The sequence below is a fragment of the Cygnus olor genome, chromosome 6 (assembly GCF_009769625.2).
Source record: "Cygnus olor isolate bCygOlo1 chromosome 6, bCygOlo1.pri.v2, whole genome shotgun sequence".
Lineage (NCBI taxonomy): Eukaryota > Metazoa > Chordata > Aves > Anseriformes > Anatidae > Cygnus > Cygnus olor.
Genome location: NC_049174.1, coordinates 11741661 through 11767939, shown reverse-complemented (window position 1 = coordinate 11767939; position 26279 = coordinate 11741661). Strand labels below are relative to the sequence as shown.

The 26279-nt window shown below is 43.5% G+C and overlaps 1 protein-coding gene across 4 annotated transcripts; it reads left to right on the top strand.

The window, feature by feature from the left end:
• Positions 1-48: 48 nt before the first annotated feature.
• On the top strand, positions 49-26269 carry LOC121072279 (minichromosome maintenance complex component 3 associated protein). Of its 4 annotated transcripts, none has more exons than XM_040561755.1 (27): positions 49-1197; positions 1736-1814; positions 3704-3851; positions 4599-4795; positions 5930-6069; positions 6627-6824; positions 7010-7278; positions 7915-8077; positions 8630-8790; positions 10093-10337; positions 11109-11299; positions 12061-12161; positions 14319-14450; positions 15009-15122; positions 15612-15760; positions 16274-16475; positions 16767-16835; positions 17555-17686; positions 18081-18234; positions 18698-18956; positions 19338-19435; positions 20660-21050; positions 21214-21465; positions 22232-22361; positions 23318-23524; positions 23793-23943; positions 24455-26269. In XM_040561755.1, the coding sequence occupies exons 1-27, from the start codon at positions 49-51 to the stop codon at positions 24611-24613; spliced, it is 5640 nt and encodes a 1879-aa protein (XP_040417689.1). In that variant the 3' UTR covers positions 24614-26269. The 4 variants fall into 4 exon arrangements, with proteins under 4 accessions (XP_040417689.1, XP_040417688.1, XP_040417691.1 ...); XM_040561754.1 differs by having other exon boundaries at positions 17537-17686; XM_040561757.1 differs by lacking the exons at positions 23793-23943; positions 24455-26269 and having other exon boundaries at positions 17537-17686; positions 21214-21311; positions 22301-22361.
• The last annotated feature ends 10 nt before the right edge of the window (positions 26270-26279 follow it).

Sequence of the window (26279 nt, the reverse complement as noted above, 5' to 3'; positions counted from 1 at the left end):
CGCCTGCGCGGCCCCGCCTCGCCGCGCGGAAGCCCGGCAGCGGCCGCCATGAGCGCGGGGCCCCCGTTCCGCGGCCCGCCCGCCTTCCAACCGCCGCCGCTGCGCTTCGGGCAGGCCGCCGTGTTCGGGCCGGGGGGCGGCGGCGCTGCCGGCCTCCCCTTCGGCCCCGCGCCCGCCGCCTTCGGGCCGCCCTTCGGGCTGGGCCAGCCGGCGGCCTTCCCGGCGGCGGGGAGCAACGCGGGCTTCAGCTTCAAGCCGCCCACCAACCTGAGCAGCTTCCCGGCGCCGGGCGAGGCGGCGGCGGGCGGCGGCGGCGGAGCCTTCGCGGCGCCCGAGTTCCGCTTTAAAGCTCCCGACAGCGCCGCCGCCGCCGCCTTCAAGCCGCTGGCGGGCGCCGAGGCCGAGAAGGGCCCGGCCGCCCCCGCCGCCTTCACCTTCTCGCAGCCCTTCGGCTTCGCCCCCGAGGCGGCGGGCCCCGAGCCGGCGGCGGGCGGCGGCTTCTCCTTCTCTCGCCCCGCCGCCGCCGCCGCCGCTCTCGGCCGCCCCGAGGAGAAGGGCCCGCGGCCGCTCTTCGGCGCGGCGGAGGAGGCGGGCGACGCGGCGCCCAAGGGGCTGAAGCGGAAGGAGGAGCGGGAGCGCTCCCCGCGCCGGGCGGCGGTGGCGGCGGCGGGGGGCGGCGGGCGGGCGGCGGCGGCGCCGCCGGAGAAGCGAGCGGTGCTGCTGAGCCGCCCCCGCGGCGGGGCCCTGTTCGGCCGCACGCTGCAGGAGGTGCTGCGCAGCCAGGGCCGCGGCCACCGCGACCGCGGAGACCCCGCCGAGGCCGAGCGGGGCCCCGCCGAGGAGCCGCCGCCTCCGGTTGCGGTGGCGGAGGGCCGGGAGCCGCCTCGGGCAGGTAAGGGCACGGGTGGCCGGTGGCCGCCGCCGCCTTCCCGAGGGCTGCCTGCCCGACGTGTGGCACCCGCTGTCTTTCCAGACGCCCCTCCTGTCACCGCCGGGCGCAGGGTGCGGGGCAGCGAGAGCACGGACAGCCTGGGAGGCCTGTCGCCGGGCGAGCTCACGGCCATCCAGTGCAAAAACGTCCCCGACTACCTCAACGACAGGACGGTGCTGGAGAAGCACTTCGGCCAGTTTGTGAAGGTCCGCCGGGTCATGACCAGGCGCAATAAGAAAATGGCCATTCTGCACTTCTTTGATCATGTGAGTAGTGGGAGCTGCCAGTGCGAGAACAGGTGGAAAATGAAGTGCTGGGGTCTGGTGTAAAGGGCACCCCTGTTTTATAAGGCTACACACCCTTCATTTGGAAGTTAACACCGAGGTTGCGTTGTACCACGGGTATCACGCACAGGGCTAAAACACACACCGAGTGGATCTTCCCTGTTTACAAGTTGTATTCCCATGCCGCACAAGCCTAAAGTTACGCTGCTGGGTCCTTGCTTGGTCTTGGCAGCACCAAGGGCACAGTGGTCTTTGCGGAGTGACCCGCTCTTTGGAAATGCTGCCCTTGTGTTGGCATCCTCAGTCTCATGTGCTCTATGCTTTCTCTTACTAAAGCACTCAACTCTTTCTGTGGAAGCCTGACTGGTCCTGCTAGTTGCTTGTAGGTCTTGGGCAACAGGTTAAAATGTGGCACCCAGACTTTTGTGGGAGTTCATAAATGCTTTTTTTCTGGCAGAAGTTGCACTGCAGATTTTGGTGGTGTCTTGCTAATAGGCTTTCACACTCTGTCTTCTTCCAGGCCTCTGCTGCCCTTGCCAAAAAAAAGGCAAAAGAGTTGCACAAAGACATAGTAACATTCTGGCAAAAGAAGAAAACAAGTAAGTCTCTTGTTTCTAGATATGATAATTGGATGATAAATAGTGGCATCTGCTCTGTTCTTTTCTAATGTACTGAGGACTCGACCAAGATGATCTCCAGAGTTGGAATGCTGGAGGTCCAAAAGTATTACAGTTTTCTCTGGCTCCTAGCAAACTGTTGGGTGCCCAGAGCTTCTGTGAGTGTTGCAAGTTGTTAGAGAAGCATAAAAATAGTTGTCCTGTGTTTTATTTGACATCCTGGCTAGTTCTGTTTCTGGCAATGGCAATTAGTGCATACGTAGGGGAGAGAGTGAGAATGGTTTAAAGCATGTAATTGCTTCCAGAATAACTTCTCGACCTTTGGACAGCTGAGATAGCCCTCCCCTGTCTCCCACCATTCCTGGGAGCCAATCTTAGCCCCCAGAGTTTTTCTCATATGAAGTTACTGAGTTGCTTTATGAGCTGCATGAATTTCCAGCATCTGTAGTACTGTCCTCTAGTACTGAGGAAGCTTTGAGTAAGCAACTGCAAGTCATAGTTGGAAATTGCACCGTTTCTTTCCTGAATTCCTGTTGGCTCAGGTCAAGCAAAATATTTTAGACAAAATGCTGGATCTGGATGCTTGAAACCATGTGAAAGAGTTGAAGGCGCTTGTGTGTGATTTTGCAAAACAAATTTAGAAATCTTTCATGTAACCACACAGGAGGAGTACAGTGATGTTAACATTGTCCTTGTGCTCCTATGTAGAAGTAGGGTGTTTTTCAGGGATGTAAGAAAGCGCAGTTTCTAATGCCTCTCTGCCCAGAGCGTGGACTGAGATGTGGGCTTCCAGCTTTCAGAAAAGTGTCCTGAGAACTGAGTTACCAAGTACTCAGGATTGAGTGTCTGTCTTGCTGGGACTGCTTTTCTGCATATAAACAACTGTATATTGCTTAAACCACAAAGAATGAACAGTGTGCATGGCTGGCTTACAGAGAACTGAGTTGTAAATGGGAAATGTGAATTCCAGTCCCTTCTTGTGAATAGGGCAAAATGACATGTGAATGCTGGCTATTTGCCCCTCTAGGTGAATGTTTGAATTGCTAGACACTTCCCTTTCTTTAATTTTATGAACGCTGCGTGTGTAGTTCTGAGATTGTGCCCTGGGGATACGTTTCAGCTGTCAGCAAGTGAATGGTTTGCCACAGCTTTGACCAACCCAGAAACTTGCCTTTGTAGAAAATGAACAGCTGTAGAGCTGTCTGAGAATAAACGTCTGGAACCAGCATCTATAAGGATGCCTTTGTCATGTTATTCTGGGATTAGAAAGTCTATAGAAATGTAAATGGAAATATTCTGAAATAACTAGTCTGAGAAAGTTTAAGAAATCCAAATGGCTGAAAATTTCTTCGTGGGAGAGGATGTTCTCTGTTTCTGCAAGGTGTAGACTAAACGCTTGGGAAGCCGTGCCAACCCTAGTCTTAGCTTGGATATGTGAAAATAATTATTAAAATGCTTCAGGAGCACTGAAAGCGCTCTGACAACTGTGGTTTATGTTGGTGAAATGGATTGAATACCTAGTAAAGAGCTGTGACTTATGGATTATATCCCAAATCTAAAAGAATTCAGATTCAGACTATGACCAGACTTCATTTACTGATGATCTACTGAGTAACTACAGTTACCGCTGAGCAGTGTTTTATTTAAGAATGCTTTTTCTTTATAGAACACTGAAGCTGACTAGCAAGCGGTAGACTTGGTACAGCTTCTAGTGCAAGTTTCTTGTAAGCATTGTGTGCCTGCATGAAGCTGTGACTAAAAATATTATCAGAAAACAGAACTAACTATTGACTGCAACCAAGGAGGGGAAAAAAAGCTGTTGCTACAATTATTTGCCGAGTACCTGCCTTCATGTTTACATGTTACTTCAGGCCCTGCGAAAAGAGAATTTTCATCCAAGGAGAAGAAAGCAGGTGAAGATGAAGGAAGGCAAAGCAGTGAAGAGCAAAACTACCAGCATTCCCCACTTAGGAAGCCTTTAATAAGATCCTCTGCCAGTGCTGTCATGCCTGGTAAAAGGTATGTCTCTTCTGCTTCTTCAGGCCTTTTACTTCTTCTGTCTGAGTATTTCGTTTGAGTACTTTGTTACAACATGAGTAACAGCTGCAATAGCAAGGCATAAGGAAATAGAGAAACAGTGCAGAGCCCAAGTAGGACCAAGCGTCGATGACCGTGTTGAGTGGTCTCGATTAAATTGGTTTCTGAGGTGAACGGTTTTGTTTGTGGACAAATGTTTCTGTGTAATGAGTTGCCTTTTTGTAATAGCTGGTGAGTTTAGGTCATTATCTTTTTGCAGTTCAAAAGAACAGGCTTTTTACAGGAGGTCTTTGCTTTGTGTGAGGTGCTGATTCTGCAGTTCTGTGATTTTTCTGTGGTACCTCAATGGTGTGTCTAGTTGGACAGTGGTCATTTGGTATGCATTGTCATACAACTATAAAATTAATAATGTGCTGTAAAAGAAAGACTGTTCCTTGAATAGAAATATGTTTATATCTAGGCCCTGTAAAATCTTTTAATGATCCTTGTTGCTATAGAAGGCGTTCCCTTTTTTTTTTCACAGCAAACAGCAGGCTAATTCCTAGCTTGAAATGCCAACTGCTGGGCCTTAGAGTGATGGGTATAGATGCATACTCTGTTTACTTGATACATTGTCCTGTGTAAATACTAAAATACTATTCTAAACAGAGATGTCAGTGCCTTGAAGAGTGTACTGGTAAGGTCAGAGCATGTATAGTGTAATATTGATTTAAAAAATCTTATTTTTAGCTCTCCAGCTAAGAAGCCTGGTCTTCGAAAGGCGCTGCAGTTTGAAGCAGATCTGTTTGATTCTAGTTCTGAAGGGCAGAACTCAGAGGCCATGGGAACTTCATTATCATCTCTCAGTAACCTGATTGGGTTAGTGGCTGAGACATCTGAAGAAAGATACCGTCTTCTGGACCAAAGGGACAAAATAATGCGACAAGGTATTGTTATTAATTACAAGAGTTCATGAGTTTAACATCAGCTTCTCTTCTGGGAAGAAATGAGTGCTTGATGTCTGCAAAGCTGTTGTAATGGTATGGTAATAGCTTTGAAATGAGGCTAGGTAACATGGAACAGTCTGTAAAGATAGTCTTCTATTTTAATGGGTTGTTGTTCTACAAGAAATTTATGTATACAACAGAAATCTGTTTCTTATTGCACACATGTATTTCCTGTGGATAGCGAATAGCAGACTGTTCATCTTTGAAGGAATTTTTGAGTACTTTGGGGTCTATTTTGAGTCCTGGCAAAATGATCCCTATTAATAATGGGAGGAAAATCAACAGGGACAAGATCAGCTAAGCCACCCCATGTAACTGCATCATTGTGTGAGACTGGCTTGCTAAATGCAGGCCTTGGTTTCCTTGGCCCTAGGGGAGGCCGTGTAGGGTGATGTGCACCACTGCAGGTTCTTCAGAGAAAGCTAACCAAAGTCTAACAGTGTTTCTCTGAAAGCAAACTATTAAAAAACTGAAATTCAAGAAATCTCTTCTTGCATCATAGTTCTGGGTTGTAAACCCTTTCATCCTATTCTTGCTGTTTCAAAGCTGATCCTAGTTTTTTTATTTACGGTGTTATTTTTAACATCAACAAACACATTGCTCTGTCACTTGACATGGAATTGTGAAATTGATGGTGTTAGTTTAGGATACAAACAAGTTGGGCTCTTGGGATACAAAACGTCGGTTATCAGGTTTAGAGTCTGATGTTTTCAACAAAAACTCTCCATACCTGGATGGGACACTATAAGAAGCTTTACCAGATGAACAGTGCAGCCCTGGGACCAGACCCAGAATGGGGGAAGACCATCCTCGTGTATTTCCAGCCATGCCAGGGTCCTGCTTCCAGGGGAGTCTGGTTGGGAGCCTCCAGAGATCCCTTCATACCAGCTTTTCAGTGAACCCTTGCCTTGGCAGCCTGCTTCTTGATGTCCATCCATCGATGACAGTGTATGGACCTCAGCTTAGGCAGATGCTGTACTTTGGGGTGTGTTAGCACATTAAGAAAATAGCTTGTCATGAAATCTAAAAGAGAGATGCTTAACGTTACAATTTGAGTTTGTGACTTTTTTTTAGCTCGAATAAAAAGGACTGATCTTGGCAAAGCAAAAACTGTCATTGGCACTTGTCCTGACATGTGTCCTGAAAAGGAGCGTTACATGAGGGAGACGAGAAACCAGCTCAGTACCTTTGAGTTGCTTTTGGGATCTGACAAGGTATGAATCCTCTGTAAGCAAGAGTTTGCTTTTCTCAGCACATCTGTTCATTTGCTCCTTATATAAAGCTGTCAGCTTTTCTCAGCACATCTGTTCATTTGCTCCTTATATAAAGCTGTCAGTGTTATTTAGTTGATTACAGGGTTAATTCTGGTGGGGAATTTTGTAGACTCTCTCACTAAGGTGTCTTCTAATTGCCCATTGTAAAAAAGGGATGGTGGATGTTTGCTATTTAAGTACTGCGATAACCTTTTCTATTTCATTCCAGAAAAGCATTTAGATCTGTAGTTGTGGTTAGCAGCGTACAAGTTCTGAAGGTGATGAGTTAGGGACTGCCAAGTCAGCTTCTGTCATAAAATAAAATTTATTTGCTATCATAGCAGAACCTACGTGGGTTGTTAGTGTGAACAATGGAAAAACTGCTTTAATAGTCTGCTCCTTGCTAAAGTAAAGGCATGAATGTGATGAAATTTTACACTCCTGATTTTTTTTTAATTTTGTGTTTTTTGTTTAAAAAAGGCTTCTTGGTTTTCATTTCTTTTCTCTGCCTCTTGCAGGTAGATCATGCAGCAGCAATCAAGGAATATAGCAGGTCTTCAGCAGACCAGGAGGAGCCTTTGCCTCATGAATTGAGACCCTCTGAAGTGTTGAGCATGACCATGGACTATTTAGTGACAAACATTATGGACCAAGGGGAAGGAAATTACCGAGAATGGTATGACTTTGTTTGGAACAGAACTCGAGGAATAAGAAAGGTAAGCACTAGTAGATGGAGATGTTTGATAGAAAGTAAATGATCACATGATACTGTAAAAAGTGAAGCAAAAACCAATAGTAATTGACTCAAAGCACAGAGTTTTCCAAAGGTAGGACAGGATGACTATGCTTTGTAGCTTTAGCTTGAAGTGCACATAAATGCTTTGTTTATTGTTCTGATTAGGATATAACCCAGCAGCATCTCTGTAACCCACTGATGGTATCTCTGATTGAGAAATGTGCTCGTTTTCACATCCATTGTGCTCACCACTTGTGTGAAGAGCCTATGTCTTCCTTTGATGCCAAAATCAACAACGAGAATATGACAAAATGCCTGCAAAGCTTGAAGGAGATGTATCAGGACCTGGCTAACAAGGGAATTTACTGCAAGAGTGAAGCGGAATTCAGAGGTTATAATGTTTTGCTGAATCTCAACAAGGGTGATATTCTCAGGTGGGAATGATGGATATCACTTAGTTTCTCTCTTGTCTCTGGGAAGAAATTAGATTAGAATTAAGTCCCAACAATGTGATAGAAGTAAAGACCTTAGTTGCAATTGCTTTTGCCAAAGAAAGGCTATGATGTACTGTAGTAATGTTGCTTTAATTTGTAATATGTCATTAAAATGTGTCTTTTCTTAAGAAGAAACTTCTGTTTTTTTAAATACCTCACCAGAATTTCTGCACAGCAAGTGTAAAAATTAAATATTTTTCTCAGTCAAGGAGATCCTTCTTTCTTACTAGAGGGTTATACAATCTTCACTGCTTTATCTCTAGTAGAATCAAGTGAAAAAAATCTTGTGGACAGTGTTGTACTTTGCTTTTCTGGTCAGCCTCCTAATTGCCTTCTTCCCTAGAAGCTGGAATGATGTACCTAAATCATAGCATGATGATTATGCAAGTGTCTTTAGAAGATATATGATGAGCTAAATTTGCTGCAGCATTTACTCACAGACATTGATTTTGGTCTTGTCACTTGAAAGTTGCATGTCTCACTTGAAGTTCCTGATTGTAATTCCATTTTGTTACAGGTTGCTATCCAGTTGTTTGTATTGATTCAAAAGGTTTTTCTCTGTCTCTATCTCCACAGGGAAGTGCAGCAGTTTCATCCAGAGGTTAGAAACTCTCCTGAAGTTAGATTTGCAGTTCAAGCTTTTGCTGCATTAAACAGCAACAACTTTGTGAGGTTTTTCAAGTTAGTGCAGGCAGCTTCTTATCTGAATGCCTGTCTCTTACATTGTTATTTCAACCAGGTAAGAAAAAGCAGATGGATATTTTAAAAAAGCTTTATCCTATAAAACAGTTTTTCAGGAGGAAATCATTTTAGAGAGCAAATAACTCAGTAAATATTTAACATTAAAAATAGTCTTACTCTTGAACCTTAAGTGTTTCTAAAAAATCAAGTTTTCTTCTAGGTTATAAAAGGCAAATACTAAAGACAAGTGCTCTTAGTTTTTTTTTTCCATGACTGTGTATAAATATATATTTTCCTGAAAATAATTTCGGGAGCAAAGAAGTGGGCCTGAGACTTTTTTTTTAAACAAAATATCAACCTGTGCTTTCAGAAGCCCTTGCAAGCTTTTTCTCTTGCACAGGAGTTGCAAAGGGATATGCTCAAAATGAGCAGCGCTGAAGAGCGGTGGAAACTGGAAAGAAAGTGCACAGCACTTAAAGCTAAATCTAAACAGTTACTTATGTGTCTGTTTGATGACAAAGTGCTGCTTTCTTGTAAAAATTATTTCCGTTTTTAGAGTGCACTTAGCAGTTTATGTGACTCTTGCTTTTATCCCCCTCACCCCCCGCAGATTCGTAAAGATGCTCTCAAATCTCTCAATATTGCCTACACTGTAAGCACCCAAAGATGTACTCTGTTTCCATTGGATCACCTGGTTCGCATGCTGCTCTTCAAAGATTGTGAAGAAGCAACTCATTTTATAAGTTACTATGGCCTGAGTGTATCTGATGGGTAAGTATAAAGAAAAGAGCATCAGTCTGAAGATGCCTACTGGGGTTAGACCAATGTCAAGCAAAGCGTTAAGTGAATGGGCTACCCCTGAAGTTTGCAATGAGAAAAAGAGGGAGAAAACAACAGGCAAAGGTTAGAGGCTGAGCTCTACTTAAGTAAAGCACTGGAATAGTGATCAGCACAAACTTCAGTAATCTCTTCTATATGTATTGATATAACTATGAAAAGTTCTTTAATTTTTTCTCCCTCAAGAAATGGGATTCGTATCCCTGTAAGTACTATGGTTTTACTACCATAGCTTTTTTTTTTCAGGCCTGTGCATCTTTTTTTTTTTTTATAAGGTGATGAGGGGTTTCAAGGACACAATTCCTTCAGGCTTCTTGAAGGTGATGGAAAAAAGAGACATTTCTTACAAAGGAAAATAAAGGAAAAAGGCATAATGATCTTGCTCTCCATTGAGCTCCAGAGACTTCTTCCCTAGAAAAGGGATAACCCAGCTGAAGGAAATTTAGTTATTTAGGTTCTTATCTTGCAATAGAATTGTAGTAAGTTGCAGCTTTGTAGGAAGTGAGAATACAGTTCAGCTTCTCAAGAAACTGGTGTTATGGTGATTCATATAGGGTAAGGTGAAGCTGAATGGTGCAAACCAGTTTTTAGAAACAAAAGGAGTGTGAAAGAAGAATAAGTGAAGGGTGAGTGACAGAGCGTAGGAAAAAAAAACAGTGAAAGTTCAGGAGGATGCTGGAGGCTGGCAGTTAGCAAGCAAGAATGTGCTGTGGAAATACGTGCATTGTAAGGTGCGCTTACACAGTCTTGCAATCTCAGGAGGCTTGAGAAGGTGAAAACAAATTGCATGACATTTAGTACTCTATTTCCTGTTAATATTCAGTTTGGAAATAATGAATTGGTAAAACTAGAGGTACCAAGTTTGGAAGAGGACTGTGTCTTTTATAATTACTTCTGTAGCTAGACCTGACATCTGTCGCCTGGGATGTAGCTGATGAAAAATGTATGCAAATAACTTGTATCCACCATGTACATTAAAAGGATAATAACCCAAACAGCTGACAAGAGCGCCCAGGAACATCAGCCCTACTTGTCCTCTCTCCTGGCCAAATAGCCATAAGAACAGTGCTCTTGCCTTCCTTGCTGTGTCTCCAGACAAAAATTGAGGTCCATGCTACACGGGACAATCCTGAATGCCTTGTACCTGTCTCACTTTGACATACGAAGCTGTATGGTTGAAAATACTTCGGTTATTGGAACTTTGAATATGTACTCCTGCTTCTTATTTTTCCCCAGTGCTTATGTAGAGCTGAATCGCTCAGCTTTTTTGGAGCCTGATGGATTACCCAAGCCCCGTAAATCACTGTTTGTCAGCCGGAAGCTAACTGTCTCGGTTGGGGAAGTTGTAAATGGCGGACCATTACCATCAGTGCCTCACCACGTGCCTGTGTCTAGCTTTAATGGACAGAGCAAATATACTGGTGGAAGCACCTCTGTGGATCAAGCTAGTAGTAGCCAAAAGTCCAGTGTAGAAGCAACAGGTAAGACCAAACGTGCATTTTTAGGTACTGCTCAAGAACACGCTGTTGTGTCTGTTTTGTGAGTAGTTTTGTTGTTCAAAGCCAAAGTTGTTCTTTGCTCATCTGGGTTGAAATTGCATGGGAATTTGGGTGTAATGAAAGCGTGTTTTGATTTAAATGTACTTACATGTGTGTAAAAATTAAAAAAAAAAAAAAAACACAAAAAAACAAAAATGATTAATAAACACAGAAAATGCTCCGATGGAAATAAGCTTAATTTTACCAGTGTAGGTGAAATAACTACATATTTGGCTATTTCAGATAGCCGACTTCCCCTTTCAGCTTCCAGATTTTATATGCTGTTTGTTCCTCCTGTGCATGCAATTGTCTTCCCTTTCAAGGTGTCTGGATTTATGCTTTGTCTGTGCTGAAAATACAAATATTTTTTGTTTATTCAAGAAGTATGTGCATAGGTGCTAGGCATACTTGTCTTAAAACAAGTTGTTTTGTTATTGGAAATGTATATGCTTGATATTGGAGGTAACGTGTCGTATTTATGAATATTTTTATAAAATATTTTTATAAAATATTCATACCTAGAAATTGGTTTCTACAATATAATTATGTATCTTCAAGGCAGCAGGCTTCCGTTGTGGGCTTGTTTTATGACCTGATGAGATTTGTCAGACAACCTAGCTTGAAATACAACAAGCAGCAAAGAATAGTTGAGCTTCTATTTGTATCTGAATGGGTTTCCATTTTTATTTTTCTCTGCTGACTCACCTGCTAAAGAAGGAAGAGTGGAAAGCAAAGGTGTGGATTTAGATGTTACAGCAGTAAGAGCCCAGCCTCAAGCTCATCTTCTGCCCTCACTGTTACCTCGTCCTCTTGTGCCAATGCTACCTCCTGTGCAGGCAATTTCCCAGTCTGCTGGACAACCTGAGCCTCTTTCTTCAAAGCCTCAGCCTGTATACACAGACACAGTAAGGAAATCAAAAATCATAATGGAGTATTTGAGAAAAATCTGTAAAATATAATGAAAAGCAGCTGAGATTGGTAGGTTATTTTAGTTGTCCAGAATCTTCACATCATGTAGATGCAAAAAGGGACTCTGCCTGGTTCAGTGTGGTGGGTACTTTAAGATCTTTCCTTGAACTATTCTGAAAAGAAGTATTGTGTGATTTCAGATGCAAGCTTGAAACTGTACCGCATGTATTTTTGGTGTTCCCCTTTTTTCTCCCTCATACAGGTTAGGATATGTACTAATTCTGAACCTGTTCTGGAGTGTTGCACTGCTTTGTGGAGTAGAGCTGCTGTATTCTACCTAATGTGTCTACCTTTCAGTAAAGACTAGAAATGGTCATCTGAAATTGTCAGCTAGTACTTGTAGAGCAGTGGCAACTCTAAAAGAAACTGAAGTACAAAAATAAGAATTATTCTCGAAATTCACTTATCCTAGCTACTTCCTAAATTGCTTTGTCTATATATAATACAGAAAGTTGCTTCTGTCTCTGGGGTGTTACTGTATGGTTCTTAAACTGGTTCTTAAACTCAACCTTGAATTTCCAGGCTGTTGTACTTGATTAACTTAGTTTAGTCTGTAAGTAGAAATACAAGTCATGCAGTTGCCAGTTATAGTCACTTAAACAAGGCTGGAAGACCTTACTCCCAATTCATGCATGCACACCAGCTGTCCTGAGCACGGCTCCAACTTGCTTCAATTGTTTCCTCTGCTGTGTTGTAGGACATCGCTGAGGTGGTGGACGGGCTTGTGCATGATGTTCTCAAAGGAGAGTGCAGAGAAGTTGGCAGAGCAGGAGCCGATTACGTGACTGCAGCGATCTGGTAAAGAACATTTATTGCTGGTACTCCTGGAGCTTGTCGTCAAAGTTTACAGTTTACCTTAGCACCATGTGTGAAGATCATAAAACTGAACAAGGCCAGGTCTATAGTGGAGACAGTCTTTTTGGTACACTTAAGGGAAAAGCAGACCTTTCTTCAGATGTCTGCCACCTCCCTCCTGCACACTAGTTTAGCCTAATGAAAGGCTAACTGTAAACCTCTCTGTAAACCTCTTTCATGACTCTAACATCACTGCAGCAGCAAATGTGTTGTGGGAGGGGAGGTGCCTGAATGAGAATAAGAGCGGTAAGTCCAGAGCTGGCTGCTTCTCTGCTTAAAATAATGCTTCTTCTCCAAGGCAGTTGTTAGACTCCTGGATATGTTGGTGGGAGGGAGCATCTGTATGTTTCTGTTGCAGCCTCCTGCTCCTGGTGGTTGGTTGCCCACACTAGATTAGGCTTTAGTAAAGTTACTCACAGTTTTAGCAATAAGTACCAGCATTTAGACAATAAGATGTAGGGTGATGTTTCCTGATAATAGATGGGCGAACTGTTTCAGTCCTTAGAGAGGCACTGCGACTTTAAATCCAAGAGCTGCAACTGGAATTTCCTATTTAGTTGTCTACTCTGCAAGAACCCAGATGCACTGATGTACAATGACGAATCCTACAAAAAACTGACTTCAGTCTCTCCTTATGTCCAAGGAAAGGCAGCACAAGGGGTGTGGGTGTGGGTGTTAGTGCCCTGAATTGTCACAGGTGGAGCTGCTGCTCTGAGAACTTTGTGCTGTTGGCCATCACTGTCCCCAGAAAGCTGCACTCGTGCACCTGCCCTTCACTGTGGTGGGATGTGTAGCTGCAGTCTGTCCGAAAGACATTTGGGTGTTTGTCTCCCTCTAAATAAAATTGCAGGGAGGGGAAATGCCAGATCGCTTACACATGTACACATGCTATTCTGTCTGTGCTGCTCAGTCCCAGCAGGGGTGGTTAGCTCCCTATGACCCCTGATTCACTAGGCTGATGTGAGAATTAGCTTTGTTAATCCAGAACTGAGTTGCCAAAATGGAATTTGGCTTAAAAAGAATGATTTGCTGGAGGTTTCTTGGCAAGGACTAGCACAAGTTCACTGCTTTTACCCATCTAAGTAAACTTGTGTACTTCTGTTCTTGGCTAGAAATAATAATAATAAAAAATAAAAATATCTGAAATGGGGTGAGCTAAGCATGGTAGAGGCTGTGAGCAAGGAATAAACTGGCTGCCAGACTCTGGTATGGCTTATTTTCTTTGGATTTTAGGTTATTTATTTAGGGAAAAGAAATATGAAAATGAATAAGATTTAATCTTTTTTCTGTTGATTATTCTTAGTAATGTTAAATTAAAATCAGCGTCCTTGTGTGGATTTTAGATTTTCTCCTAAAGTGAGAAATCTAGATCTTAACGGAACGTGAGGTCTGCACATGGCAAGTGTTTTTGCTAGCCAAGGGTAGATACTGAATTTACAGATGTTCTTGTCTGGCTGGGATGGAACTAATTCTTTTCACAGCAGCCCATATAGTGCTGTGTTTTGGGTTTGTGACGAAAACAGCATTGATAAAGCACCAGAGTTTTGGCTGCTGCTGAGCAGTGCTTGCGCAGCACCAAGGCTGTCTGTGTGCTACTGATCCAAGGATCAGGCTGGGCTGGGGGTGGGCAGGAGCCTCGGAGGGGACAGAGCCAGGACAGCCAACTGGAGGTGACCAGAGGGTTAGTCCCTACTGCCTAGCATCATGCTCAGCAATAAAACTGGGGTAGAGGAAGAAGAAGGTGGGTTGTTTTATTTTTTTTCTTCCAAGGTGGTAGTTGTTTGGAGGGTAGCTGGGTACTGAGCCTGTGGGAGGCGATGAGTATGCTTGAGTGTGTTTTCTTTTCTTTTCTTTTTTCCCCTTCCTCATTAAGCTGTCTTTATCCACCAGTTTTCTTGGTGGTGTTCTTTTTCTCCTGTGTCCTGCTGTGGGGAGGGGAATGAGCAATGGTGAGGCAGGCACTTGGCCGTAGGCTGAGGTCCGCCCAGCACAGCAGAGCAAGGGTGTGCTTAAGAAAAGCACAGGTGTGTGGTGCCTTCTCCATGAGGCTCCCACTTGTGACTTCCTGGCATTGAAAAGAGAATTGCTGTTTCCACACAGTACCTCGGAGGCCACTGTGGAGGAACTGGTGGCTGAAGTGATGGAGGAAGTTCTCCGACAAGTGGTTGGAAGCACGCTCAGCGCAGAAAGGGAGCGTGTTAAGGAGGAAAGGCGCAGAGTGGAGGAAGAGAGGTGAGCTGCTGCTTTTGCTGTGGGGCAGGGTGGGCTGTATCCATTCTTAGGCTCCGTGAGTGCCAACCTGAGGCCTCGTGCCATGTGGCCAGGCTCTTTGTCTTTATCAGCTGTCAATACCGCTCAGTTTGTCTCATGTTGAACTGCCCTGGGATCACTTAGGCTGTCCCTTCTCTGTTCTGAGGTAATCTGCTAGTTAGTGTTTGTTAGCCTCACAGAGCCACTGTTAAAATCATGGGTTGGAATGTTTAGGAATTTTTATTCACCCTGAGCTTCCAGAGAGGGAGATGCATTCTGGCCCTGCTGTGCACAGTGAGTATGCTACTGAGATTGCTACTTGTCTGTGGCTTATTAGGTAAGAAAGAAAGAACCCAAATCTTACCTGTATTAATGAGACTTGGCTCCACGCAAGCCAGTTTTTAATTTTTAGAGAGAGAAACCAGCTAGGGGGAGCTCAATTTTAGGTGAGTTAACTGTGTGTCTGCATGTAGTGCCCCTGTAGCAAAGGGGCAGGCTTGCCAGTTGCTACCTGTGTAAATCTCTTCTCTGTCCTTCTAGGCAAAGGCAGGAAAGAGAACAGTTAATAAAGCAGTTGAGTCAGTTGGTGGGTATGGAGTTAATGGAAGAAGTAATAAACGAGACTGTTCAAGAAGCTTCAGCCAATGAGTTGAAGTAAGTACAACGTCCCATACGCTATACTTTGCTGTAGGTGCTTTCTAAAGGGTAAGAATAAAAGGGAGTGCTGAGCTCCTTGCTTGGCCTTCTCCGAGCTCATCTTCCATAAACTGCTTGAAAGAGAGGGGAAGTGTACTTGACCATGCAGCGTATTGCCAGTTTGCCATTTCAGTAGCAGTCCTCCCAGGTGGAGGTGATAGAGGCTTTCTCTTGGACAAGGCTGCCCTGTATGCTTACTCTTATTCTGCCTCCCTTACAGCTCAGCTGCAGAACTTTCTTTGGAAGTCTGTGATCAGTGTGAAATCTTGAATGACTTCTGGTTTGGTTACAGGCCTTATTTAGAAGGGCCATAGAGTACAAGCAAAATCCCTCCTCTTTGGTAGTTGTGCTGGTGGTTTCCCTTGTTTGTGCCACAGCTAGTTGTTTTAGTACTTGCTCTGGCATTCACCTCACTAGAGGTCTCGATTTTGTTTCATTTTGAATTAGATGTGCCTTAGAAAGAGACCGGCAAGCCCGTATTGCCCGGTGTTCAGAAGAAGTCTGTGGTCATGTCATGGACCACTTCCTGGAGGATGAGATTTTCCAGATTGCAAAGGAAACCCTGCAGGAGCTCCAGTGTTTCTGCAAATATTTGCAACGGTGAGTGGCCATCCTCTGATACAACTGTTTTATTCAGGAGTCCTGGCAGGGAGTGGTTAATAGGGTTTAAACTGCACCTGTCTGGCTATGTTCTTTTTGAGATAGTTTTTGATGTCTGGTTGGCTTCGGTAGAAGGGTAGGCTTAGGTTTTTGTTACCAGCCTCTAATGTTGCTCAGCCTTACGTAGGGAGTGGAACATGTCTCATCAGAGTCAGGTAATAAGCTTCATAGGAGTTTTCAGCTTCATTCTAGCTAGAAATAAGGCTGACCCTTTTGGATGCTGAACATGTATGGTGAACAGGTCTCATCCAGTGCCCGAGCTGTGAGTTTGCAGCTGTGTGTGCAACAGCCTGAGCCTGCTGTACAACCCACAAGCACCACCTCACCTTCTCCCCTTGGCAGACCGTGACTTGTGAGGTGTTTCTGAGAGCCTGATCCAGTTTGAAGAGCAAAGATGAAAACCGTGATGGACTGCAGTTCATTAATGGGACCTTTATTTATTCTTTTCTGAAGGTGGAGGGAGGCAGTGGCAGCTCGAACAAAGCTGAAACGTCAAATGAGGGCATTTCCAGCTGCTCCCTGTTGCACAGATCCAAAAAATAAACTGAAAGCTCTGTCCCCCAGTGCTGAGTGGCCTATAGCCATGGAGAACTTGTGCAGGAGACTTGTAAACCTGGGGAATGGAGGAAAGCTGGGAATCTCTTGCACGAGGTAAGGATACTTATGAGAGCAGGTGACAGTCTGATTTTCGGAAAGTAAGTTCTCTTCTTCCATTGTGAAAGCTAATGTTTTTGCAATACAACTTGTTTTTAAGTACCTTCCCCAAAAGACCCTTTCTGCACAAATGCCATGAAAGACTGAAAACCCAAAGAAATCATTCTTCTATTAACTGCAACTTTCTAAGGCGTCTGCAGTAATTCTCAGGTCTTAGTGTTCTGTATAAAGCATTATCTTTAGCTATAGTTACCCAAAGAATCACAGCAAAGGATCTTTTGTTTCCAGGCTGAATTGGCTGAGAAACAAGACAGTGCATGAAATCAGAGTTCGTCACTTCTACCAGCAATTGTTAAGGTATGTTAGTGTTTGATCCTTGTTTTCTTTTTAAGAAAACTATAAGAGAAATGCCAGAGATCTTGAAGGTGTCATCTCAGAGTGGCAGATCATACTCAAATAGCCAATTGCAGCCTTGCTTCTGTAAGTATTTTCTAGGTAAGGGAACTGGATGGTCAGTCCCTGGAAGCGTTGGCTGTCTGATCCTAATGCCATGGGTGTAACTTGGAGGATCTGATGTATTTTATTTTGCCCCCAGGTGGGATGGGAGGGGTATAGGGAGAGATGATTATATAAGTGGTTATCAGTCTGGGTTGTGGCACAAAGGGATTGATCTAGGTTTTAAATGTGCAGCAGGAGACTTGGTTTTCATGGCTTGTCATGCACTCTCGTGCCCTGTGTGTTCATTGGAGGTGTGTATTTAAGCAGTGTGGAGGTGAAGTGATATGTGTATTGTCCCCACAGTCCCCAAAGTAAGGCTCAGTTAACAGACTTGGCAGCTGCAATTCCTGAAGGAGAGCTGGGGAAGGAAGGAATCTGGGGTGTGGTGAAATATATGGGCAACAAAGCTAAAGGATGAAACCCAACTTCAGACCTTTTTGAATTAGACAGTAACCAGTTGCAGTATTGTAAGTTGTTCGAGGCAAGAAGAACATTCTCCAGGAGGGGGATGCAGCTCTAGGGGGTCTTTTTTTCTTTTTTTTTTTTTTTTTTTTAACCAGCTTCTGTCTCTCTTTAAGTGATTTAGCTTGGACTCCCCTGGATCTCACTTCATTAATCACTGAGCATATACCATTTCAACAAGAACAGATATTTTGGAAAGTGCTATTGGTTTTGCCAAATGATGAATATGCAGAGGATGATCTCAACAGGTAAGCAGAAGAGGTTATTTTCTGAGTCCCTTTCTCAAGCGTGGCAGTGGAATGGAAGAATAGTAGTATGCAGCCCTTGATGTATGCTTTTACTCTACCATATCAAACCTCTGTATTCTTTTTTTCTCCAGAGCACTTGAAAGATACAGCTAGAATTTTGGCAGTGGTCTGTATTGTCTTCTGCTGTTGTTCATTGAGTAGCATTTGCTCATATTGAAAACAGAAAACCTTTAGCTAGGTAATATTATGGAGAATTTAAGGACAGCTGATAGACGCTTAGCAAAATCCAGGCATTATGAGGGTTGTAATGGATTCTGGTACCTGAGATGTGTTGTTGCTAAATACTTTAAAATGCCATTTAAAAAACAAACAAAACCACTTTCTTGTTTACTAGAGTATTGGTGGATTGGTTTAAGACCAAGTTTATTGGAGACAAAAGCTGGAAGAAAAACGCTTCATGTGCAGAAGGTAGAATTCAAACACTGACATTATTTAATTCTCCTGGCATGCAAGGGAGCAGAAGCATTAAAGTCAGTGTGTGTGTTAAGGTAAGTGAGAGCAATTTTGTGATACCTGACAGGCTGTAAAAGGGGGTGTGCTCTTTTCCAGTGGATGTTGTGTGGGGGCTTCTCACACTGTGTCCTGTCAGATAGAGAGAGATAATACTGGGAGGGGTAGGGTTGTTGAAAAGGTCTGGAGAAAAGTGTGTATTTTTCCTTGTTTCCAATCAATCAAGTAATACCTGCCTAAATACAGTTTAGTAGTAGAACCTCAATCCTCTCAATTTCCAATGCCAAATCAGGTACATAAGGTGCTGAAGTACACTTCTGTGTTCACATGCATCTATTGAAGACATCTCTTTCTTACAATTCATTGTCTGAAGATTTGTAGAACTACTGGTAATGAATATCGAAGTTGAATGCTAATAATAGTGAACTGCAGTTTTCGGTAAATTTCAGAAAACTGCTTTGTTTAGCTACTTTACTGTTGTCATCTTTGTTACTTGTATAGGTGGTACATGGTGTGCTCTCTGACTCTGAGCTTGATGCAGCGAACGTGCAAAAAGACTTACTTGGAACCAGTGGACTCATTCTTCTCCTGCCCCCTAGAGTAAGGAGTGAAGATGTTGCAGAAGAAGATGTTTATTGGCTTTCAGCCTTGCTGCAGTTGAAACAGTTGCTTCAGGTCAAACCTTTCCACCCAATAGTTCCTTTGGTGGTTGTAGTCCCCACTGAGGAAGAGGAGGCCATAGAGAAAGAAGTTGAAGAAGGTACGTTATTGTTTTTGTAAGACATAGAAATAATGTGAATGTTTATGCATGCCCGAAGTAGAACTTTTGTGGCTAGTGCAGTCTCAAATACAGAGCCTAGCAAACAGAGAGATGGTGAAGTACAAGGCATTTTCAAAGCTTTGGTAGAAATCCAAAGACTTTAACAGTTGATCGTTACGAAAGTGATGAACTCTTCTTTGGCTTCCAGTTGTTCTTTGCACACAGTATTTGATCTTGAGGGTCTAGGGGAAGGATGGAGAAGGAAAACATGCTGGGAATGTATACAGTGTGTGCAACTGGGTCAGAGTAGAAGATAAATATTTTGTTCTTTCTCTGTGTATGTGTGATTTTTTTGTTCTTTTTTGTTTCTTTATTTTTAAGGTTTAATGCTGCAGGACTTGATTTCAGCCCAGCTTATTTCAGACTACATCATTGTTGAGTTATCAGGTTCTATCAATGACTTACAAGGCACGAAAAGGGTAAGAACAGTGGATTGGAACATGAAAACATACTCAATTGGTTTATCGTTAACCTTAATTACTAATGCCTTGGAAGGAATGATTGTTACATTCTCAGTAGCTTAAATTGCAACAGTCTCATGTACTGTGTTATTTTTTTTCTGTTAAAGTTAAGGACTGTGCTCCTTTAACTGGCTAGAGATTGGTATTTGCTGAAGATTGGCATTGACAGAAGATGTTTCTTGTGTCTAATACTGAAACTGTACTGAGTCCAAAATACGTAGTTTACATAAATCCATTCTTGTCTGCCCTGCCTTTGACTATAAGGTAGGGCTACAGCTGCTGCATAACAGAAGAGTGCTAGTGGTGGGCAAGCCTTTTTTTATCTTGAAGCTCCCACTCCTAAAATACAAATGATGCTGTGTAGCAATTTTGGCTGCTGTGAAGTCACCCAGTATTACCCTGTTTTCAGTGGATGGGAATGAGGGATGCCTCATGAGGAAGGATTGTACATTGCTCTCTCTGACAGCCGTCAACCTTTTCTTGTCCTTCAGTTTGCTGTGTGCTTGTGAATAGTGGCCTGGAGACAAATCAAAAATCCATGATGCAAAATGAAAATATTTTACACTTCTAAGTATCGTGCGTGAGAGACATAGCAGGGTGGGTTGGAGAGGTGAGTGAGGTTAATGTTCGAGAACAGCTGAGCTGCGTCACACTGACATGACAGCAGCTCCAGCCACTGTATTCCTTGATCACAGTGGCTGAGGAAGGTCTGTAGGGAAAGAAAATGCAAGGAACAAGACAAGCACAGAGTGCTGCTCCCCCGCAAACCCTTGCAGCTGGCACCTCTGTGGCTTATGGACTGCTAGGATCACGCATGTCTTCTCTGGGTTTAGTCCCTGTGAGATAATTTTTGTTAATCTGCCAAATCTTTTCTTGACCCCAGATAAATTTTTGACATCCCCAGTGTTCTGGAGCAGAGAATTTCATGGCAAAACGGCACCTTATGTGAACTGCCTCTTCCTGTCTGCTTCTGAGGACACTGCATGTGAATTTAATTTGAGACCACCTAGTTGGAGAACAATTACTGCAAATATGAGAATGTCGATAGATAATATATTTGTATTTTGCTGCATAGAATCTTAAATTCTGTTACATCAAACACAAGGTTGTGGGATTGAATCCTTTAGTGTCTTGATCACTGTGAAGTGGGGTTTCCAATCACTCGTGTTTTGTGTGTCGTAGATTGCTGCAGCTGTGGGCTGGTTGGTTTCCCAGTGCCCTAACTCCCTTAAGATCTGCAGTCAGACCCTTCAGGAGTACATTGAGGATGGGATTGATGGTGAATTTGGCAAGCGCTTCTACCTTGACTGGAAGGAGAGACGTTTAGCTGGCCTGCCATCTCAGGAACCCGGGGCCATCATAGAGCTGTACAACAGTGTGCTGCAGTTTCTTTCAGATGCAGCGTCCTCAGAGCATCTTTGTGACTTGTCTTGGCCTGTTACTGAGTTTTCAGAGCGTGGGGGTAACAAGCTGTTACCCCACCTGCACTGGAACATGCCTGATCACCTAGCTTGGCTGAAAAAGGCTGTGCTGTCCTTCCAGATCCCCTACCTAGATCTGCCTCCATTAGGTGGTACGTACTTCACGTTGCGGCATCCTCTTTGCTGCAACATGCACACATCATTTCTCTTAGATGTGTCTGCACTGTGTTGAGCTATCAACTTCTTATATGTGCGGTCTGGCTATGTCACAAAGTCTCACAATCCACTTGTTTTTTGTTTGTTCGTTTCCTGTAGCTCCTTGGCGTCCTGTTTGCCACATGATTTTTCAGTATGTATCTCAGATCGCTAATTCTTCGCATACTCAACCACTGATCCAGTCTCAAGTGGAGAATCTGCTGAGCAAAACGTATCAGAAGTGGAAAAACAGGACATTGGGGAGCTCTGATGGGCCTTCTGTTGATGAGATCCCTTGGGATGCTATCCTGGCAGTCTGCATTGATCATAAGCTGAGAGACTGGAAACCCCCAAAATTGCCTGTTGCACCAGGTATCATATGTCCTTCTACAGCAAGGATGACACTTCTTGCATAAGTGTTTAATAACTTGGCACTGGTGCATTCATGCATAGGAGTGAGTGAGCATCAATGTAGCAGGGATGGAGCTCTGGTCTTGATCTTTTTTTCGTGTTGCAGAATGACAATGTGCTTACTGCATGTCTTTCTGCAATTTAGTGTATACTTATTGTTGATGATGACTTGAGCTTGTGTTTAGCACGCTTCTCTCCGTGTGGAGAAATACAGTCAGTCTTTCAGTCTTCTCCCAGGGGGAGCAGAGGGTATTTAGATTCAACCACAGACAAAGAATTGGTACTTGACAAGCCACATCAGCTCAGGTCATCTGAGATGGCAGACTGCCACTCTTAATGAACACTTCCATGGATTAATGAAGTTTGTCTTTTAATTCTGTTTACTTTCAATTTAAAAGTGTGTGGACTTTTTTCCATGCTTTGTTAGGCTTAATTATAGAGAGTCTCCTTTGGAATGGTTACTGAACTTGCTGAACACTGTGCTTAGATGCACTAGAATGTTTAAAATGAAGGTAAAAGAACATTTTATGCTCTTCCTCAGTAATGTGGTATATTGAGCAGTAAAATAGCTCAGGACAACCCTTTTTTTAATATGCTGAGTACAACAAAAAACTACTTGAAAGGGAACACACTATTTTCCCTCATAATGGCTTTTTAATACTGAAGCTTTTCTTTTGAGGAGAAAATCTGTACTGATAATAAATGCTGGGTTTGTGTTTATTCACAGAAGCAGTAAGTGAAGATGGACAGATTCGGGTGTACTTCTTCAAGGAGCATTTACAGAACTTCACTATCCCTTACGCGTGGGAACAAGCCAGACTGCGCACGCAGGAGGAGATCCGGCAGGGCCATGAGAGGTAAGATGGCTGCTGACTCTGCCCGAATAGCATTCAGCAGTCCACTAAGCCACCAGAGCTGCTCGGTGAATTCTGAGGAGGTTGCTCAGGGCCTCTTGTCACAGTCATATACTGCTATCGTGATGTCATGAACCAGTATGTGACGTTCTCTTAGAACGTGCTTTTGTACATCTCCTTGAAGGGTATTTGTGCAGAAACTGGGTTGTAAGTAGGTTTCGTTTATTTAGGGTTTCTCAGCTCTCAAGGAAATGGGTTGCTGGGAGGAGTGCTCAAAGTGCTATAAATGGAGAAGTTTTGCCAAAGTAAATACTACCTTGAATTAGATTTGTCCACTAGGTAGACAAAGCACGGAGTAAAAACAGTGTGAGGTGGGTGAAGACCTTGGGGGTAAATCATTAGCATACCATTTGCTTAATAGTGCCCGCTTCTTTACATTGTTGCACCTTGGAGCTGTTAGATGAATTACCTGTGAGATGATTCGCAGACTTACTCTTTGGCAATTGCATATTAATTTTGCAGCATTTTAAGTTCAAAAGAAGGCTTTGTGCTCGACTCCAGGGATGACATTAGGAAAGTCTCACTGCTAATGGAAAATGCAGGGTTGAAGGGGGAGGCTTCCTTAGAGCTATATGTCTGTGTGGTATTAATGGATTTGAGAGCTCTCAGGAGTCTAGCTCAATTCTCTAGCACTGTTCAGAGTAAAGCCAGTCTCTCTTCTGTCTCAGAAGCTCATCTGTTGCTCTTTTGTGTAGCAAATTTTGGATGGATACCTTTCTTTGAAGTAAATCCCAGTCAGATTTGCTCTTCTCAAGTCCCACTTGGTGGTGGTAGTTTGTTAGACTATGGTACGAGGGTCTATGTCTCTGCTTTTTACTCCCAGATATTTCTATGCTAGTAGGGAAAAAAAACTCTTACCAATTTCTGTGGTTTTGTTTTTGTTCCCCTCCCTATCTCAGGTCAAGGATAAAATCTACTGTCTCTTTTAAGAAACCCCGTAGCATCTCCATGATGCCAGAACAAAATGACGCTGGCATGAGCATGCTCTTGAGTCAAGGAAGGAGCATTCCCAGTGCAGATGCACTCACAGACACAACCTTGGCCAAGGATCTTCTCCCAGAGCGTCTGTTAAGCCAGTTGCAACAGGAAAAAATGGAAAGCAGAAGGTGAGTTATCAGAGCAACAACCTTTTCCTTGTAGCCCTGCAGAAAGGGATCTGGGAGTTTTGGTTGACAGCAAGGTGAATGAGAGTTAACAATGCAGCCTGGCAGCCAAAAGGGCCAACCATACCCTGGGGTATGGTTGAATGAAATGACTGCTAACATCAGATCCTTCTTGCAGACACCTCTGAACCCCCAACACTTATTTTACCTACTGGTTACAAGAGCAAAGCCAGGTGGCAGTGTGACTGGTGCTCTTGATCTTTCTCTCCAGGTTTGAAGAACAGTTACACCAATGTCTAACTGAGGACACAGAGCCCCTTGGAGACTTCGTGGGTCTTCCTCTCTACCTTCCCCAGTCCCTGGTCTCCACCCCAGCTATCACTGGTCCGTTGATCAAGAGTTCCATGCCACCTGTTCAAGGGGTAAGAAAGAATGGTGCTGAAAACTTAACTGTAGCTGCAAAGAGTACTGTGCAGGCATCAAACCTGCTGTAATTGCAAACCATTAGTGGGAATAACCTTACTGTGCGGTGTTGGATACACTTGGGAAATGAAGAATTGAGAAATTGTACCTTGAAAATAAGGAGGGATAACTTTAGTAATTCCAGGGAGGGGAATATTTTCTGTAGACCTGAAATACTGTTAACATGCGTGATGAACTCCTGTCTGCTGCTGGCAGCTGTAACAGTATAGTGCCACAAGTGATATTTAACTTAGAGAATCACTGTTGCGAGTCAGCTTCACTCAGTTATAGGAAAGCTGGGTCTAGAAGTAGCAAAACGTGCTATTTTTATCATACATCTTTTGGGAATTGGGGGGGGCTGACCTCTGTGATTGTTCTCGAGTGGCAGAACAGTTAGTAAGCTGAGAAGTCCCTCGTTGGTTCTAGATAATGCAACTTCCTCAGTCTCATCTCTCTCTTCTTTCTGTCCAGGCTGGAAGTCAAGCAGGATGTGAGCTGTTGGAGGACAACCTAAGCCCCATACTGTCGGACAGACTGAAACACTTGCAAAGGCTCCTCAGAGCTAACAGGGAGGGTGAGGTTGCTTCTGAGCTCCACCTGTCTACTCTGATGGACATGGTGGATATCTGAGCAGAAATGAGATACGTGTGCAGACCAAGAGACTTGGTAAAGAAATCCAGGGCTGAGTGATTCAACAGAGGAACTCCTGCCTAACATTAGAGGAAAAAAACAAGTGTCCTGGGAGAAGAACACGGCAGGTGCGGGGCCTGGGCTGCTCCTGCATGGCTGCCTTGCACAGAAAGGATGTAGAGGGGCATTCACTGTGTCCCTTTGGCTCACTACGGAGGTTTGGCTGGTCTGGGATCTCTTCCTTTTAAGCTGACTCATTTCACAGCTGTGGAGACAAGTCAAATGCTACTCATGGAAAGCCATAAACTGACACAGCAGTGTTTTTTTCCTTTCTACCAACTCTCATCAATTGTTGATCAGCCAGGAAAGAGATGATGAGTTGGTTGTCCATATTAGTTCTGTATCAGTTTGTGCAGAGTTGTGATGCTCTCCTTGTACCTAGCTTTTGTTCTCTCCCTTGCCTTCATAACACAGTAAGAAGCTGAGCAATGCTGCTGTAGGACCAGGATTTTTTTGTTTGTGATCAGATCTCAATTTCTATAGAAATGCAGATATGAGAATACTGTTGTGAGGAGTTAGTAGAAAATAGTTTTGTGGGAAGCATGTAGTTATATTTAACCTCACCAGGAAAAAACAATAAGGTAGCAAGGACCCCTGAGAGCATCAGAGCAATCAGTCTCTACAGACACAGTCCCCAGGATACTGTCCCAGCTCTGTGTTTACTTGATGCATAAGCTACCTTGCAGCAGCAGCACCTTGGTTTGAAGGTTTTTTTTTAGCTGCTTAGGAATATCAGTGATCATTCTGAAGTAGTTACAACACTTTTGTTTTGTTTTTTACTTAACTGCTCTATGCAAATCCAGAAGGATATTTGTGCTGCTGGGCCCCAGTTTTATTATGTTGAATACGTATGGCATTAAAACCAAATCAATTGCTTATTCTACAGACTAATTGTCATGCTGGAATGCAACACATTTTCTTCATTAAACAGCTATGGAAGAATGATTTTCCTATCTAGAAGAGCTCAGAATACCTTCATTGTCTAGTTTTTATATAGCTGTGGCTTTGAAAATTGAAGACCTTTTGGTTTTAGTTTAATATTGATTCCCAGTAAACAGTGTGAAGATGTACTTCATGGTTGCAGTACCCTAGTACAGTAATCTTTTTTTTTTTTTTAATTACAACAGCAGCAGATTTTTCTCATTTCCACATGGTGAAATACAAATCCCTGCTGCTATCACTGTAAACACTGATTTATAACTGGACAGGCAAGATCATTTGTCTGACTTGCTTCTAATTTCATTTGAAAATTCAGTCCAACTCTGTCAGCTACCTTCCAAAACTGTTATATTTTTAAATAGTATTTGCTATTTCTCTTAAACATAGTGTTAAGGCACTCTTGTTACTCGAAGTTGAAATCAGAAAGTTAAAGCTGGAGCGGGCATGCTTTGAGGCGTTTGTTGGGCTGAGTTTTACTGACTTCTTCACGCAGCAGGGGCTTGTGAGACGAAGTTGCCCTGCTGTTCTCTGTCTCTGTTCCCCGTTTAACCAGAATTCACCTGTAAAAAGCTGGAAGGGGGGCGGAACCTGTTTCACACCACCTGCCTTGTTTCATCTAAATGTTCCTTCGTATCTAATAAAATGCGTTTTGTGGCTTGAACTTAGC

What these genes read in the sequence shown, in the direction of transcription:
- LOC121072279 (XM_040561754.1), top strand. Translation starts at nt 49, where the DNA reads ATGAGCGCGGGGCCCCCGTTCCGCGGCCCGCCCGCCTTCCAACCGCCG. An exon ending in TTCTACCAGCAATTGTTAAG is followed by an intron (nt 16,836 to 17,536) that starts GTATGTTAGTGT and finishes TTTTTTAACCAG; the next exon opens with CTTCTGTCTCTCTTTAAGTG. An exon ending in GCAGAGGATGATCTCAACAG is followed by an intron (nt 17,687 to 18,080) that starts GTAAGCAGAAGA and finishes CTTGTTTACTAG; the next exon opens with AGTATTGGTGGATTGGTTTA.